The sequence below is a fragment of the Mustela putorius genome, unplaced genomic scaffold, assembly GCF_011764305.1.
Source record: "Mustela putorius furo isolate JIRA1106 unplaced genomic scaffold, ASM1176430v1.1 tig00003834_pilon_pilon_pilon, whole genome shotgun sequence".
In the NCBI taxonomy this organism is placed as follows: domain Eukaryota; kingdom Metazoa; phylum Chordata; class Mammalia; order Carnivora; family Mustelidae; genus Mustela; species Mustela putorius.
The window spans coordinates 59,251,035-59,269,977 of NW_025421987.1; the positions used below are offsets into that span (position 1 = coordinate 59,251,035).

At 39.7% G+C, this 18,943-nt stretch overlaps 1 protein-coding gene across 7 annotated transcripts in view; it reads right to left on the minus strand.

Moving 5' to 3' along the window:
* Positions 1 to 335: 335 nt before the first annotated feature.
* PLCH1 (phospholipase C eta 1) overlaps positions 336 to 18,943 on the minus strand; it is a 217,284-nt gene continuing 198,676 nt past the window's right edge. For 4 of the 7 annotated variants that reach the window (XM_013057739.2, XM_013057741.2, XM_013057738.2 and 1 more), the window contains 9 exons: positions 15,808 to 15,987; positions 15,610 to 15,717; positions 14,301 to 14,425; positions 11,251 to 11,335; positions 8,547 to 8,693; positions 8,223 to 8,302; positions 6,635 to 6,694; positions 5,846 to 6,200; positions 336 to 3,525 (listed from right to left, as the gene is read on the minus strand). In XM_013057739.2, coding sequence (XP_012913193.2) covers positions 1,448 to 3,525; positions 5,846 to 6,200; positions 6,635 to 6,694; positions 8,223 to 8,302; positions 8,547 to 8,693; positions 11,251 to 11,335; positions 14,301 to 14,425; positions 15,610 to 15,717; positions 15,808 to 15,987 — 3,218 coding nt within the window. In that variant the 3' untranslated portion in view covers positions 336 to 1,447. The remainder of the gene's footprint in view (positions 3,526 to 5,845; positions 6,201 to 6,634; positions 6,695 to 8,222; positions 8,303 to 8,546; positions 8,694 to 11,250; positions 11,336 to 14,300; positions 14,426 to 15,609; positions 15,718 to 15,807; positions 15,988 to 18,943) is intronic. The other 3 variants (XM_013057748.2, XM_013057747.2, XM_045088543.1) reach the window with 2 other exon arrangements.

The window sequence follows — 18,943 nt, forward strand, 5'->3', positions numbered from 1 at the left end:
AAAAAACCTTCAGGTGGTCTGATTTGCCAAACACAGCATCTTGGCTGCCCCCATACCCAGGGCAGGATTTGGGAAGTACTATTTTTAAACTAGCAATATTAACACAGAATGCAAAGAAACCCATTACATTTGATTTCTTTTCAAGTCACCTCACAAATATGATCTTTAAAGCATAATGAAAACACTGAGACATAAATTGCTGCTTGAAACTATCCCCTGTAGAAGTTATCTCTTCTTCTGTGAAGATGAAAAGGAAAATAGTTCTGAGCACGCTGGGTCCCTTACTCAGCAATCATCATATGAACTCCAGTTGAAAAAAAAAAAAATTCACAAAGTGCTTAAAAATCTGCTTTAATTATATTTCCATGAATTCCAAGAAGAACATCATTGCAGTTAATATTACAAAAAAAGCAAAGAAGGACATCTGAACATGCAATAAAAAAATGGATTCACAGCGAAAATAACATATGTTGGTACTAAAATATAGTTACTTGGCTCCATGAAGGGAAAAGGTTTCTTCTAATTATCTATTTACTTGGATTTTATTATGAGAAAATATTTTTCTTCTTCTTCTTTTTATTTTTTTTTTTTTGCTTGACAGCTCTGGGGATGTTTTCAATCTTGTGTTACTATTACTGTTAGTGTCTGACAGAAGTCCCTCATTCTGAAAGCCATTATTTGCAGTCTATAATTTAATCAGAAAATTCAAAAGTACAACAAATAGCTTGGCAACTGTGTTCTTGTTACATACAAAGCCATTAGCAAAAATATGTAACAAAATTTATGTAAAACAATTTTGTCCTTATATACAGAAGTTTGCTTTATGTTCATACCCTCACAGTCTACTCTAAAATGAGAGGGTATGGGGTGTGGGGGGGGAACCGCTACCAATCTCCTCTGAACTCATTCTGCACAGGGTAGGGAAATCTTAAAAGGCAGGGTAACTATTTTAATCTTCTTTTGACTGAGTTATAAAAATGCATCTGGTCTTCTCAAGGAAGAAGAAAAACTAAGAATGATGATAACAGCTTTAAAATAAAGAATTTATCCCTTTGTCCTTTGCGAAGTTTCTTAATGACCTCAACAATGATAGAGTAAAACCGAGTACATTTGTGACTGTGATCTGAGGGCAGAGTAGAAAGCATGGCGGAGAAACAGACAGACATCAGAACCCAAGCTGCTGCTAAGTTTCACAACCAAAGCATGCACATATTTCATACAGAGAGCGTTTACACTCCAGGGGAGAAAGATCATACGCAGAGGGAAATGTCACCCCAATCTATATACAAATGCAGAAACAGGAAGAACACGGGGAGTCAAAGGGAGACCAAATACAAGTTTAAAAATACATTTTTAAAATCATTTCAAAGGCAAGACCATGTTTACTGAAAACTCTGACAATTCTACAGAATACCTTGTAAACATTGAAAATGCAGCTTGATGTAATTCACAGTCTCAAGAGAAAATAAATTTCTGGTTTATCCTCACTGTTGGGCTCGGTCTGCAGAATGGAATGATCCGAGCAAAACGGGTCGCCATAGCCAGGGCGCAAGGCGGCACATGCCCCTTCTGGGATGCCGCGGCCTTCCAAGCCGCCCGCTTTGCTGCTCCGCAGGTAGCCAGCGATGTACGAGCCGGTGGAGTGCCGGTTGCCAGCGGGCAGGGGCGCCGAGGGTTTGTTTCGCAGAACCACTCCTCCCGCGTGGCTGGGGTTGACGACTTTTTGCTTGTTGGCTTCCTGCTTTTCCTTGGCACGGCTGGCAATGTTGCGCACTCTGCTCTGGCTTCTGGATGACAACTTTCGGACCAGTGCCCTGGGGAAATGACTGGCATCTGGCTTGGAATAGAGCACCTGACAGCCCTCTTCCTGGTCGAAAGACACAAGCTTCCGCAGCTGCTCGGTCAGGGCGTCTATGGGCTCTAATGACTTCGTCTTCGTGGTCACGCCCTTCTTGTCTCTAATGCCGGTTGTAACAAAACTCTTACTAATGCACTGGTACTTGCTTTCAAAGTTGCAGGCAATGTCCTCTGATGTTAAGTCCCCCAGACTTTTGGATTTGCAAGGGCTGGGCAGCTTCAGAGCAGGCAGAGGAGGGTGCGTGGGCTGCCTGGGTGCAGGGGCGTGCATGCCTTCATCACTGGACAGGGGCCCACAGGTCTGGTTCACTTTTGTGTCTAAATTTGAACAGTTGTGCAGAAAACCAGCACCCGGGTAGGCTAGACAAGAAATACTTTGATTTTTGACATCTTGAATATTGTTGAGTATTTCAGAGACAGAAGGGGGAAAAGTCTCTTTACGGTAGCCGTTCCTCAAACGTCTTTGAAAATGTTCCACCACATCCTGGCCATACTCTGGTTTTAAGGGAGACGCAGAGTGACTTGTGTCCTCTCTTCTATATTCGTAGGTTGTTATGGACAGGTTTTCTGAGTCTCCGTCCACTTCCACGAGACTGCTCTCTCCAGAATTTAAAGAGAGAGTGGTTTCTGCTATGACCTCTCCCAGTGCCAAGTCGGTGGAAGTGGAGGGGCTGTGGTTTTTTAGTGTTTCCCACTCTTTGCCATTGGTGGGACTTTTTGGTAACCAGCAGTGAGAAGTATAGGACCCATGCAGGTCATTTTCCACAGCCCCTGTCTTGGACTGACCGGGAAGCATGTCATCTGGCTTGGCTTTGGAGACAGGAGTGCACGTAGTTTCACAGTCCGTGTGTGTTGAGTGTTTGGAGGTCTCAGGACTTGAGAAGGCAATCGGGGCAGGAGACGAGCACAGGAAGGATGATTTGGATTTTCCCATGGAAAAGTCATGCCTGAAGGGCATCTTTTGCTCCAAGGTGGGTAAGGAAGGATGACTTGACGTGACAGTGGTGCTAGGGGGCTGAGAAACAACTGTGAGGTTTGCCTGATCACTGGTCTCCTCAGACTGGCCAATCAGTGCTGAAATAGAACTGCCTGGCTCATTCTCATTGGTTAACGTGACATTGTCAATAAGATGGGAAATTTCACTCTCCTGCTGAATGGCAGTAGAATGCGAGTCAGGTATGTCAGAACAGAGCACAGAGACGTCTGACAAAGAAAAGGAGGTTGCAGCTCGGCCCGTAATCCAACTCCCTTCCAAATTCTTAATCTCCAGGCTGCTTTGAGAAAAAATGTTCCCTGACAATGTACTTTTTTCCTCGGCAAAGCCTCCAGCATTCCCATTTGCCTTGGTTTTCACACCACATGGACCTTGTGTTAGGGTAACTGTAGGATCAAGAGCCAAATGCTGCCTTGGGGAGAGGAATCTGCTGGGGCACTCCTGTTCCTGGCCATCACCTGACACATTTGCTTTGGTTCTCCCACCCTTGGGACCTGCCACTCCCAACTGTTCTCCCGTGATTGGCGTGTTGGCAACAGAAATGGTGGAGTCCCCCTGGTTGATGTCTTTGTGGAGGAGGGCGCTAGAGGAAGAGGATAGCTTTTTGTTGAAATTTGGCAAATGTTGGTCTTTTATACTTGCCTTCCCTTTTCTTCTTCCATCCTTATCTTCTGCTGAATGAAACAAACAACATTTTAGGTAATATGTATCACTTTTTGTAGACCCTGCAAACACTCATGTTTGTCTTCAGACAGACAAATGGAGAATGTAAATCTGTTACATCGTGACAAAATATAGTTATGGATTGCAGAGGTTTGCAACAAAGTGTCTGTGTGATGAATAAATGGTAAAATATATTTATAGGAATTTCACTGAAGCTTCCCTTTGAGTATCTATTACATCAGCTAAGGATGTAATAGTCATTGTCAAAAAAAAATGTCAATGAGTTACCATACTTTTACAGTGAGGATTACCTTAAGTTGTTTCCTATTCAGATTTGTACTACACAGAAGCATGGCAATAAAAATAGAACAAGACAGTTCTGTTAAACAAAGTATTGCGGTACCTGTAAGCAAGATACTACAAGCTTTCAAAGTTACACATGGATTAGTAAAAAATCACAAATCATATTATTTAAAAAAAAAAAGCAGACTGGACGGTGCAATAAATGTATTAAAATACCAGTATCTACTGATTCTGAGGTGTAAAAGTAAAGACTTGGTGACCAATTCTATGCCATTGTTAATATCTAATATTTTCTTAATCATATTTTTGTTTTTAATATGCAAATTTCATATTGCATTCTCCTCTAAAAGAGGCAGTAAGTTATTAGGCACAGAATAGAAATCTATAAAAACACACAATTCAAAGGAATTTGGGGTACCCCATCATACTTAGGATAATGCTCATACTGTATCAAATGTTCGATTATTTTTTACCTAATTCTCTCAATAGTGTTTTTTTAAATGTTTTCAGTCAGGATATATAAGAAAGAAGAATTTATTTATCTTATTAAAATATCTTCCTAACTAAAGAAAAATTCATCATAAAAAGTTTGACAAATCCAAAAATTATAAAGAAAAAAATTAAATATCCTATGATGTTACCACTCAGAGAGAGCTACTATAAGCTCTTTTAGAGGGACAGAATTATATATAGAATTTTGTATTCTGCATTTTCTCCACTTATTTTTTTTCTACATTATAACTTGAATCATTGCATGGCTTTGTTTGTTCTATATTTACCACAAGTCTCATATAATATAAATGAGAATGACAAATTTATAAAGCTGTTTAAGGGAGGAAATATGCATCAACTCAATACTGTTTTCTGGATTAACCAGTATTTATTTCTATTGAGTACAGCTTTATTTTCTCCCAAAACAGGATTTTGAAATAAACTTTAAAGCACATATTTCATCACTTCTCTGACACTGCTCTTAGTGAATTTTCAAAATTTTAAACTTTTTTCTCCCTTCAAATAAGCCATTCAAAAATTCATTTGTTTCCCTAGAATATCTTATAATAAAAATCAATCCAAGGAACAGGGAGTTTGTGAGAAAGTGGGACACTGAAATTAGACTGTATGATAGAAGGAGAATTTCCCTAAAGTAAACAGGTATCACATTATATTTGTCTGAGATGATCCTGATTTAATTAAAACACTTTTGTCATGGAGACATCAAATAGACAGTTTTGATACTTCCTTTACAAAAGTCAGAGGAAAGAGTCACTGCCACAACTCAGGAGCTCTCTGGTACCTTGCAAAGCAGGCATTATTTTTTACCAAGTTCTTGGTATGAGCGAAGCATTATGCTCAGATTAGGGGAAAAGACAGGTAAGGCTTGATCTGTATGCCTGAGGAGCCTATAACTGGACAGGAGCCATAGACATGCTTCCTTCCCTGCCAACATCCAGGGATCAGGGAAATGAGGCCACAGGAAAACACTGCCTGAGCTACCCTTGAGAAAGCAAAGACTTCTCAAGTGAAGAAGATGACTTGCTTTTGACATCTAGCTTGACTTCTTTCTCCATAAACATTTCTAATCATGGAAATGTGTTGTATGTTGGGGTAAGAAATATTACTGTATCCAACCTCAAATAAAAAATCAATATAATTCTATTTTACCTAGAACAATCAGTAAATATTAAACCCACTTGGAAAACCAAGATCTCTGCTCCAGTTTTGTCTGTTTCACCTCCCCTAGGACACCTCACAGACCCCCGGGCTCCATACTGTCACACCTGATTGCTCCCCTTATCCCCCTCACTATCAATTTCAAATGTCAGTGTTATTTTAAGACTTTAGGGGACTGGGAAATAGTTCTTTCCCCTTCTCCCCGACGTTTAAAATCTGGCCTAAAGTTAACATTAAAAACTATTTTTTAGTATATTTTTACTTTGACTATAAAATGTCAACCAGGTCATAATGGTAATCAGGGACCAAAATATGGCTTCAAAAGAGTTGTTCTTAGAGAAACATAAAGCATCTTACCCAGGGAGTGTTCTTTTCCTTCAGTGTCTTTTGCTGTTGCAGATATAGGCAGTGACAAAGCCCCCAGAAGACTTTTGTCAACAGGCAAAGAGACAGGGCGCTCTTGCAAACTCCGTGTGGTCCTCCTCAGGACACCGTCTTGATCTCTTGAAGCCTCCGACACAGAATCCTTAATCTCTACCATTTCCTGGAAGCCCATTTTGCTCTTTTTTCTGCCTTTGGCCGGAGCACTGGCTGTGCGTCGCAAAATCCTGTCTCCAATGGATCGTTTCCGAACGTAATGGGAATTGTTTTCCGAAGAACCGTGCCTGGGATTCTTATTGAACAATCCCTTCAGACCTTGGAGCTGTCTGTTCTGAAGACACAAAAGGAGGACGCCTGGGTTAAGCAAATCCCATTGTGTCAACAACTTGCCTTCCAAATGACAGCTCCATGAAAAGTGGACACACAGCAACATCGTACAACCATCGAAGGATATTCAAACCAAGAAAACTGCAGCTCACAGCATGTTGACACAATGTCATGCACGCCTTATGGACCTTACTTTGTGATGAGGCAACCTTCCGTTTTTTGCAACCAAGCCACCCAGAAGCTTCCTACCCGGAGATGGCAAGGTGATGGGAAATGTTTCCACACTTAATAGACTGCTATGAACTTCAAGCCACCTTAAAGCAACAGATGCATGTTTCCAAGTGGGAAGCAGGAAATGGAGTGGTATGAGAGCATGCTGCCATGACCATTTAAAAAGAAACATGTCAGCACGAACAGGGCACCATGCCGAGAAACTACCTTTGTAGCTCCTAGAAAGTGCAATATAGTATAACTGGGGTTGAGTATTAAAGGGCTCCACTGCAAGGAAAGAAAACAAACACAACAGAACACAATGTGGGCTCATTCAAGAAAGTGTACAAGTGTACACTTGTACAAGTGTACAAGTAACAACAAAAGATGAGAACGCATATGCGTCTAGCACTCCTTTCACCTTCAGTGATTTCAGCTTCATGAGGTACTCCGCTCATCACCGCCACATTGTGCTTTATGCATCCCAACCCAAATACACCTCCAAAGTAATCCATAATGCGACTTAGAAGTAGGCTTCTATTTAGGAGAACAGAAATCCTATGGAACACTTTGATTCCTTCCTGGCTCAAGTTTTAAATAAATTCTGAATGTTACTGTTTCCCTCAAGAGGATAAATACTAGAGATACTACTTAGTTAGGCTGGGATCCCTAGAAGCTCAAGAATCATCTTCCGACATTTACATTTCTGTGTATTTATGTCAGATGAACAGCACAGACAGAAACCGAGGACTACAAGAAAGTCAAAGAAGAAAACTCCAGCACTCTTAGACATTAGAATCTTTAGTGCCCCTCCCATACCAACTGATGGAAGGAAAAACCTTATACCCCCTAATTCAGCCTGAACTGGTCCACTCCCTAGAAATTGACTTATAGTCATGATATTAATATCAGCCAACATTTTTGAGCATTTACTCTATGTCAGGCAGCTTTCTAAGGATAATGTAGTTTTTTATGAGATGGGTACTATTTTTACCCGACCTTTATAGATGAGGAAGCTAAGGCACAGAGAATGTCTGTAACTCTACAAGAGAAACCCCAAGCAGTGCGGACTTTTCTAATAGAGAGCACTGGACATTCCTAGGTGCTAGCCAAGAAGATCCTAATAGTTCCTCCAAATCACATCTGGTCCCAGGAATTCATTCTAGTGGCCAAGTCCCCAATTACTTGGCATGACTAAAGGACAGCCTATTGATTTGTAAACCTCAAATGAGTTGTGTAATGAAGAGAGTCGCATCAGGAGAAAACTAGAATACATTCTTGTCGTCTAGTTCTTAAAAGAAAGTCCTTATAACATCCTTAAAAGTCCTGTGAGTGGCTTTAAATGCATTCATGGAGTTTCAGGTTTTCGGCTAAATACAAGGGCACCAAATGAATGCATCCCCCCAAGAACAGGCTAGAATCACAGTCTGGTTAGTGCTGGTAATTCATCAAATATCTGAGACACCACATTGCCTGCTACAGCTGGCTAGGTCTTCTTAAGTAGTAAAATAAAACTCAATGTTTAGGTTAATATTTACTGTTGTACTAACAATAAATATACAAAGGAGCTTCTGAGAGAATAGCAGTTTTCTCCTAAGCCCAGAGAGGCCATACCCCAAAACAGTGGAAGGAGCATATGTGGATCAGGACAGGACCTGACAGCCTGGCACACGGGGCTTGCTGGGCTTCTCACTGGTTTTCTGCTAGAGAACTTTGTCAAGATGTATGTGCCTTTGAAGCAATTAGTCAAAAAAATAACTTTGTTAAGGACCATATTATTATCGCACATGACTTTAAGCCCTATACTCTTTCTCACCTTTCCATAGATTTCATTGATTGTTATATGGACAAATATAGATGCTTCTGTCAGTCCTTCCAGATAGACATGCCGGTAGCCTGAGAAAAGCAAAGAAAACAGTTTCCTTTTACTTGGACTTACATTTGGCTTTCCCATGGGTGCAAGTAAATGAAGTATTTGACTTTACTATAATTCTTTACATTTCAAAAACATGTTAACACACATATACCACATTTTATATAACATATATGCCAGACGTTGTATATATCACATATCATATATTAAATTTTCCCAAAAAAACTGAACGGTCTGCCCAGAGAGGAGAGGCCCGCCTCTGCCTACCGGGCACTAAGCTGCTGAAGGTCACGGTTCTTTGTCCAACGAAGTCTCGTCCAATTGGATCATGATCCCACACCAAGAACCGAACCAAAGCGATGTCTGGCATGTGTACTGTAAATGTCAGGGTTTCTTCCCACACGGGGTTAAATCCTCAGAGAAATAGGAAGAGAAAAATCAGAAAAGCAAAGGGCTTGGCTAAAAATGAATTGGCAGCAACATCTGCAAAGCAGACTGAAAATTGCTTGCAATGGTTATTAAACTCGCGAAGATGACCAAGCCACTCCAGGGTGCCTCACTGACATAAAGTCTTGGAATTTGCCCCACTGCCAGAAAATAATTGGTAGGAAGATTGCCTGTAAATGATTACATTAATTCTAATAATCTTTGATGCCCAAATTGCATTGTAGGGGACATTTCTTGAGGTGATTTTAAAATGCTTCAAAAAGTATCTTTAGTATTGATCTAAGAATAATGTTTTAGGAGGGAAAAAAAAAAAAGGAAGAAAGAGATCCTGCCTTGTAGAAATGAAAGAATATGCTTCAGACCCACAAAAGATTCTACCGCTATAATAATCACCAGCAAACATTTTATAAGGTGTTATGTAGGTTTCAATGCTACTGTACATATAGCATCTTATTTAATTGTTATAGCAATCCTCTAAGGATGGCAAGGCAGGAGTTTTGTGTTTTTTTCTAATTAAGAAAAAGGAAGGCATTATGATTAGCTTTCAAAGCTATATAATTTTTAAAAATCACACAAGTAACAAATGTTTTTTTTAAACTAAGAAATGAAAGTATTTATAAATCATTTTGTAGTTAAGAAAACCGATATGCAGAGAAAATAGTGCACCTAAGGTCACACAGATAGTTACAGAGTCAACTCAGAATGTGCACTGTTGTTTTCCAGTGTCTTCCTATGAAGCAAAACCTTAATACATGGAAGATAAGTTTTCATAGTTATTGAAAATAAATAGATATATAATTCAGCCTATATTCTGAAAGGTAAGAATACATTTATTTCTTGATAAAATTTTCTCTGATGAAATAATTATATAAATGGATAAAAATTCAAGTACTCTCTAAGTTTCTTTTCTAAAAATTAATAAATTTTATTAAATACATGTATCCAGGAGGCATCAGCTACTTATTACTATTAAATGCCTCAACTAAGGATATAATTATGGGCTGAAATCATTGACAGGTCCCTGTGTTTTTGTTACATTAGTAATGACTTCTCAAGTACTTCTTTAGATAAAAAAACAAAAGACAAACAAAAACAAAACTATGGCCATTGGTGGGAAAACGCAATATAGGAAGTCCACTTCCTTTACGCATGTTATTTCCTAAAGTAATAGGTTTCTGCTACTCCCTGAATCCCCAGATTCCTTTCCTTAAGCTAGCACTTAGGAAAATTCCTCTTAAGGAGGCACCTGGGTGACTCAGTCGGTTGAGTGTCTGACTTGATTTTGGCTCAGGTCATGATCTTGGGGCAGAGAAACTGAGCCCGGCATCTGGCTCGGCTTGCACTTGGTGTGGAGTCTGCTTAAGATTCTCTCTCCCTCCCCATCTGCACCCCCCCCAGCCCCGCTCATGCTCGTGCTCACTCTCTCTCTAAAATAATCTTTAAAAAGAAGTCTGAAACTAGTGATGTACAAAAATGTTGGCTAATGGAATTTAAATTTGAAAAAAAAAGAAAAGAAAAACTCCTCTTAAGCTCTCACTATAAACCTCCAATTTCTTAAATGTTTTGGGGATTGTGGTTTAGAGTATTAATGACTAAAGGTTGAGAAAAATAGGTATTCTGTAATGTTTGTCAAATGTATGAACAAACACTATGTAAGAAGATTACCAAGAAAAAGACATGTGGCTTAGGTTAAGAAAGCTTTTTTTACATCATGGCCAGAATACAAGAATGGTGTCCACCCACCATATGGACATATTGAGAAATAAACTGGACCAAGCATGCTGGACTTGCTTTTAGAGTTTTACATGCTCCAGAAAAAAATGAAAAACCATCAAGACATATAGGAGTCATGAGTGAGAGCTCTGAAGTAACTTACATCATGAAAATACGATTTAAAAATGTAATAGAGGCATTTTCCTAAGTTTTTTTTTCTTTTCAGCGTAGCAGTATTCGTTGTTTATGCACCACACCCAGTGCTCCATGCAATCCGTGCCCTCCATAATACCCACCACCAGGCTCCCCCAACCTCCCACCTCCTGCCCCTTCAAAACCCTCAGATTGATTTTCAGAGTCCATAGTCTCTCATGGTTCACCTCCCTTTCCAATTTCCCTCAACTCCCTTCTCCTCTCCATCTCCCCATGTCCTCCATGCTATTTGTTATGCTCCACAAATAAGTGAAACCATATGATAACTGAGACTCTGTGCTTGACTTATTTCACTCAGTATAATCTCTTCCAGTCCCGTCCACATTGCTACAAAAGTTGGGTTATTCAACCTTTCTGATTTAACTCAGTCCTTTAAAATACTATCAATTCTCTTCATTAGAAAAAAAATTGCTTCAAAAGAAAGAATTTAAGAACCAAATCACAAATCCACCAAAACATACCATGCATCTAACATAAACTCAGATGGCAGTTATGAATTTTAGGGTTGTTTCTCTTCTACATAGCCAAATTTTTCTTTTTCAGAGCAAATTTTATTTCTAGAGCTTCTTGATTAAAAGTCAACAGATTATCATCTTACCATTGTCGTCTACTACACGAGTTTGATCTTTACAACAGTCAACTGGCAATCCAATAATTTCAACTTCAACAAAAGGATCAATGATCTATGTAAATAAAGAGAGAGTATTATTGCAACTCTATCTATGTATGTTAACTAATTTGAGAATATTGGCCAAAATGTCCATGTTTCAATAGTAACCCATTTTATTAGGTGCTTACTGAGAAAGAGAAACTGTATAACAGATTTCGGTATATGAAAGAGAAAAAAAGATTAAATTTTAGTTTGCCAATATTTACTGATGCTACACAAATTTTATCCAATGAACCTACAACTCCAGTTCAAGGTATATGTCTAACAGAAATGAGAGCTCTTGCCCATGCTCAGGGCAGCTGTATTCATATATGTAATATGTATTCATAATGTTCACATACTAGAAACAACCTAATGGTCTAAACTGTGGATTATTCATTTAATGACTCCCATACGGTAATGAAAAAGAAAAAATTCTGCAACACAGACATCATGTTCAGCTATTCAGACCTAAAAGGGTATATACTGAGAGTGCCTGCCTGGTCCAGCTGGAAGAACATGCAACTCCTGATCTCGGGGACATGAGTTCAAGGCCTATGTTGGGTATAGAGATTAGTTTTAAAAAAAAAAAAAAAGAGCATATACTATAAGGGTCTATTTACATAAAGTTTGAACACAGACAACATTAACGTGTTGTGATAGGGGTTGGTGTTTGATTGGGGGGATTGAGAGTAGATATTTACTGGAAGGGTGAATGGGAGACTTCTGAGGGGGTTCTCAGATGTTCTGCATTGATCTGTGTTGCATAATAATTAATCAAGCTATGCACATCTGATTTGTGTACTTTACTGAATTTAAATCAACTGTGTACTATAATGTAACTTTAAAAGTACCCCAAATAATAAGATTAAAAAAGAATCAATAGAAAAAAATGAATGCTTAGTCTTCCTTCCCACCTCCCCCCACCATCCCCTCCCCTCCAGAAGGAGGAACCCTGCTTTGTTGGTCATTTGTAAACTCTCTTTCACCATGCAAGTTCTGAATAAAGAGCAATGAAAGACTGAAATCTTAAGAATCCAGAAAGAGCTGATCGAGAAGTATAAAGGAGAGAGAGTTATTTACTTTGAGAAAACATTTTAGGAGCTTGAAAAGGAAGGAGAAATAACAGAGTTTCAGGGAATAAGAGCTTGAAGTACATTGGAAAAACATGTTGAGAACATTGGGTAGATACACATATTTTTTGCTTACTAAATAAACCATGAAGTCTACTCATTCTCAATTAATCATTTGATGCTAGAAATTCGTCCTTTCAGTTGAACCTTGTGGTAAAACTGAACTACTGGGTATCTCAGATTTTGGAGGGCAGCTAATGAGAATGACTACTGTCCCTGAGGAATTCAAGAAGACCACAGGCCTGAAGAGTAAATTCCTGCTTTAAAACTTGGCTCCTGTGTTGCTCCAAGCAAATTATGTACCTATACTGCTGTCTCCTTATCTGAGACCTGGGACCCCAGTGTCTGCTTTCCTCAGACTGTAATCTCCATGACATCCTGGAAGAATGGAATTGGATGATGGCAAGTATATTTCTTTTTATTCCAATCATGAAGAAGCAACCAGGTAAATTCAAATGGAAGGACATTTTGAAAATAACTGGCTTGGACATTTTATAAAATGTCAATATCATGAGAACAAAATAAGAAAGCTAGAGAACTGTTCTAGATTTTTAAAGGACCAAAGAGAAATGACAACTAAAAGCCATGTGTGATCCTTCATTGGATCCTGAATACATAAAGAAAAAAAGAAAAGAAAAAAGAAGATATAAGGATAATTTGGGGACAACTGGAGAAAAAGGAATACAGATTTTACATTAGATAATATTATTATACCAATATTAAATGTCATGATTGTATTGTGGCTCTAGAGGTGAACATTCCTATTCTTAGGAGATAAACGCTAAAGTACACAGGTATTTAGGGGTCAAGATATCAATAACTTATTCTCAAATGACTCTATGAAGAAATGCAAATATACGTATATGGGTGTATAATTTTTGAATTTTGTTACATTTGCTTCATCTCTGTGTATACATGTGTGTATACACATACACAGACATACATACATATATACACAGACATATATACATCTACACATGAAAGGGAGAGAAAGCAAATATAACAAAATTTAGTAATTTTATTGGTGAAACTAGATGCTGGAGATGTGACATTAATTTTACTAACTTGACAAGTTTTCTGAGGTTCAAAAATTTTCAAACTAAAAAGTCTGAGAGGAAAAAATATCAAGGGTCTTCATTTTTGCAGACAGTGAAGAAAAGAAAAAAGGAACTAATGGATGAGGATACATTTTCTGATACTGTCCAAGCAGCTGCTAAAAGGACAGAATGGAAGCAGGGAGACCAGTCAGCTGTGGGGCTACCTCAGCAGAACGGACGAGAGACGAGGGAGGTTTGGATTAGGCTGGAGGCAACAGCAATGGAACAAACGATCCCGTATGAAGCTCCTACTTTCTGAGGAGTAGGACATGGTGTCATCTGTGAAAGATGAGAAGGAAAGTGACGGGAACACCCGTTTGAGGAGAGAGAAGGCTGGCAATAGCCCCTGTGGAGAACAGGATCGAAGGCTGACAAGGTCACATAGCATCACAGGTCAGATGAGATTTGCAACAAAGAGTTTATGGTAAGCTAACAGCAGGGCTGAGTTGTGTCCCCACGCAACATTCAAGATCCAAAAATGCTGGTTTAACAAGGTGGAGTGGCAAGGGGCCTGAGGTGATAAACCACTCCGGAGAGGAAGAACATGGCATGCCTCCAACATAGATGGTGTATGCATTCCGGAAGGGACTGTCAATGCTTGCCAATAAGTCAGCTGATACCCGATGAGCTGAGGCCAGTGCTCATTTACAAACACATACACAGAGAGAAAGAGAGAGAGAGAGCAAGAACTCTGAAGGTATTTCAGATGAAATGTAATCACAATAAAATAACCATGTAATTAAGCACCTGGGTCATACACATGACTTACCTCGCCTCGGTCTCCAAACATGGAGTCTGGAGGTTTGGGGAGTTGCTGTCCACTGATTACTTTCAGGATGAGCTGCTTTTTGGGGTTGGCAGGAAGTGGGTCACCAGAGAAAGGGTTGAAAGTACCTAAGGCAAGTAAAGCGGAGGTTAAAATCTGAGGCTGGTAACACGGGAACACATACACTCACACCCTTCGAGCACGCAGAACAAACAACAAGTGCTGAACAACTACAGTATCTCCTGGAGCAAAGACATGATCACATAACTATCAGTGTGGCTTCTACCTGAAGGCAATGCTGGCCAGCATTTCTATAGCTGTAGTTTCTGTTAGAATCCATGCTCCCAAAGGCAAAGGAACAGGCCAATTTAAAGTATCTGTGGTGCAATTATCAATCATGGAGAGGGAGAAGAGAGGCATTTTCTTAGAATGCCAACAGTGTAGATGTCAGATTCAAATAATTTTCTAACTTAAACTATCATAGGTATATAAAGTGAATATAACAAACAGAAAGACCCAAAACAAAGCAAACAGCAGAGCAAGAAAACAGGCAAAGCATAAAATCCTGAAGGCACATCTGTTAACACTTCTTTACCTGAATTGCTAAAAACCCAATTTGGAAAATTTTTAAAGAATTTTAATGAGCAGAACCAAAAACAAGTATTTTTCTTTTCCCTATTGTTAGCACTGCTTTATAATTAGACTACGCTGACTAAAAGGGCTTAATAAAATTGTCTCAGGTGGTATTTTAATTCTGCTAGCAGGTTTCAGACTCACTCAAAGATTGGGCTCAGACGTTACATGGCAGCACAATTTATAAGCAATGCCCGCCCAGTGAGTATCACGCTGGGAGGCACTGGATCTCAGATGACAATTCATTGCTATTTATGACCCTCTTCATGTACATAACCTCCCAAGAAAACATTGTAAACATCATGCTACCCAAATGTTAAATAGTTGTGACCAGAGTTTTAATTTGCATGCAACACCTTCACCCATCTCTTTTTTAAAAATCATGTTGCAGGGGCACCTGGGTGGCTCAGTGGGTTGGGCCTCTGCCTTCGGCTCAGGTCATGATCTCAGGGTCTTGGGATTGAGCCCCACATCTGGCTCTCTGCTCAGTGGGGAACCTGCTTGCCCCCTCTCTCTGCCTGCCTCTCTGCCTACTTGTGATCTTCCTCTCTCTAATGAATAGACAAAATCTTTTTTTAAAAAAATTCATTTTGCAAAACACTGATGTATCACATTTTCCAGAGAGCTCCTCCAGTAAGGTGGCTGCAATTGGAGAGATGACTATGAAGTGAACACACACCTTTGCACATTTGCTGGGGTTTGAGGACGTAGCCACAATTGCCGTTTGTCTTGAACTTGGCTCGATTTAATTGCATCATTCGCCCTTCAGACTGGTAGTTCAGTGCCACTGTGCAAGTTCAAAGTTTGAGAGATTAGGCAAGACAGCAGCATGGAGTCAGGACATACAGAGAACCGATCCTTCCCGAGGCATACACACCTAGCTGGCAACCCGCGTTCCAGTAGGGCAGAGGGTTGAAGTTACTGGAATCAATGCGGTAGGCGGATGGGTAAATCCTTGTGAGCTGCTTTTGGTTATAAATCATGAACTGCTCCGACTTCTGCTGAACCACCTGATGTGCTCTTGTTTCACTGAATGACAACACGTTTCCTGTGGTTCCTGGCAGTTTTTAATCATGAGAAAAGAAATGCAAGAACGTCCATCGAGAAACCACCACTCACAAAAGACTTTCTAAGACATCAGATTATGTCCTTAATAAAATGCAGAGCAAAAGAGTGAATTGAACCAGAGTAGGAGTAGCTTCGGGCCAAGAAAGAGCCAGAAAATCCCATTCCTGGGACTCTTTAACCATTTGGGGTCAAATCTGAGCTGCTCATCTTGCAATGGTAACTGCATATTTCTGAGTCCCATGCTCCCCCAGGAATTCAGTCATCTCACTAGTTCATGTCTGTCTGGCTAACAGGAATAGGACTGGCAGGAAAATTATTTTTTAGGGATATGACTCCAACAGAATATCTTTGGCAAAGATCTAGCCAGTCATGGATAAATAAAATTATGTAACTTAATCCTGATGACAAGGAGGCATTCATTGAAGACATTCATCTAAAAAGCACACATGTGAAGTACATATTAACTGATAGCATTCAGGGTCCAAGAAAATAAAAGACCAATTCTAAAGGAGAAAAATGGAGTTTTAATGTTAATTTGTTTAGAATTATGAAACCAGTCAAAAGCTATTTGGGCAAAAGGAATAAAAATGGAGAAAGACTTTAAAGAGTATTATAAAAAGACAAAATCTCAGAAACAAGAACAATCTTTCACTATCCAAATAAACCATGGAAAAAAATAAAGGGAGGTAGAAGCATAGGAAGCCTATATTATAGTTTCTGCTGGACTATCCTCAGGTCATGTCAATCCAGGGCCAAGGAAGCACCAAATCTGTGGGTCATGATGGAGGTAACCCCCAAGCCTTCAATATCCCCCCTTTTCTCCAATCCTGTGTCTATAATGTCCCCATTACTCCTACTCCTTCACTGAACATCCTCATTCCACTCCCAAAATGACCACTCATATGTCGTCTGGACCTACTAGAAGAAGCCAACCCAAATAAAGACCCTCACTTGCCCAGAGCCTCATCATTCCAGTGTTTACTCTGACAAGCCGAGTGTGTCTGAACCCAGATGGAGGGACACGGCTCACGAAGCCAAGGAGTTGAACTCCATAGTCTTGCTGGGTCAATGGGGCCTGAATTGTATCCACCCCGTGCATGTTAATTAGAGCCCATATGGGCCCCACTCAGGCCCCAGTTGCCCTCAGGACTGTATAACCTTAGGCTTTAAACACCGGCCAAATGACCGACAGTTATACTCTGGGGATGCAACTTGGAGTGATCATAAATACAGAACGGAGGCAAAGAAATTACGGTTTTTAATCATGCGATTTCCCTCATATACACTGTTTCCTTTTCACATATATTTTATTGATATACTTATTAACATAGTTTACGTTTGTCAAGCAGATTAAAAATAATCTTACTTGCAGATTTTGATGAGTAATGTTTTAAACATGATGGGAGAAAATCCAGTCTTTTTGACAAGCCTCAGTCAAGTGCAGTAACACTATAATCAGTGCCACTGTTTTCTCTGTCTCACCACATAAATATGTACACCACACTATCAGTAAGATGACCTTGCTAATTAGTCATATTATCAGCTAGCATATGAATAGATCTGAGTTGCTTTGCTTTGGGGTAAGACATGCATTCGTTATTTATTGCTCATTTTGTGGCTACACACGCACACACAACAAAAACTCAAGTTCAAGAGCAAAGAGTACTCAGTATTATTTTCCATTAAGCTAATAGAATTATTGTTTCTGAAGGTATTTAGTAAAAATTATATTCCTTGGGGCACCTGAGTGGCTCAGCTGGGTAAGCATCCAACTCTTGGTTCTGGCTCGGGTCATGATCTCAGGGTCCTGGGATCGAGCCCTACGTCGGGCTCCCTGCTCAGTGGAGAGTCTGCTTGCACCTCTCCCTCTCTCTCTCTCTCCCTCTCCCTCTGCCTCTTGCCCTGGCTCATGTTCTCATTTTTTTTCCCTCTCTCTCAAATAAATAAATATGTCTTCTTAAAGAATTATATTCCTTTAAACCAGATACACATTTCACTCCATTAAACCACTCACTGAGATTATTTTCTAGCTATGGGCAGTTATTACAAGGACAGTTTCTCATGTGAAATTAATTTTATTTTTTTTAATTGTCTTATTTGAGGAAGGAATCAACACCAAAGGTAAGACAAAAAACAATACACTTGTGGAATGAGAAGAACAAAGAAGAGAGATCTCTGAGGAGAGACAGACTTAAGACTTGGCACAATGTTGTTTTTCCTTTACTAAGATTGGGAAAAGTTGGGAAAATGAAAGATTTTTAATTTAGATTTCACTTCCACTAAAATTAGCATCAGGTCGAAAAGCCACATGCCTGGAGTTTGTTTCTATGAGCATTCAGTGACTGAACAAAACAGAAATGAGACAGGAAGAGGATAAAGGGAAGAAGAGCAGCTAGCAGGGAAGCCAGGGGTACGAACACCTGTGACTAGGATTTCTTAATGCAACATGATACGGAAAACAGGGGAAAATCAGTGAAAGAATCCGTGCTTCTGAAACTCCTGCTCTGTTCAAACTTCAATCTGTGGGTTAAATTATCTTCATCAAAGAAAACATTTCCAATGACAAAATATGGGATTTTTGAGGTGCTACTTTAGTTTTCTTCTTTCTTCTGGTCATTCGCACTAGGAACGCCCATCTGTTTCCTGGTCACCGGACCAGGACATCAGGTCTCCACAGTTCACGCCTTGGGCAAGATGCTACTATAATGCATTTGTCTTTATATAATAATGAAGTCTTCCTCTGTCCAGCCAATCAGGGTACCGCAGTAATTAATATGGCCCTCACCGTGAGCAAAGACTTACACTGCCAGCCAGTTTCCTGACACGTTGGATGCTACCAGTTCCAGGAATGCATGCTGATGATCCGATTAACAAACAGTTAGTTAGTAAACAGTTGACAAAGAAAAGTCGAGAATGTTTCCCCAAGAAGAAAAGCTCTCTCCTTA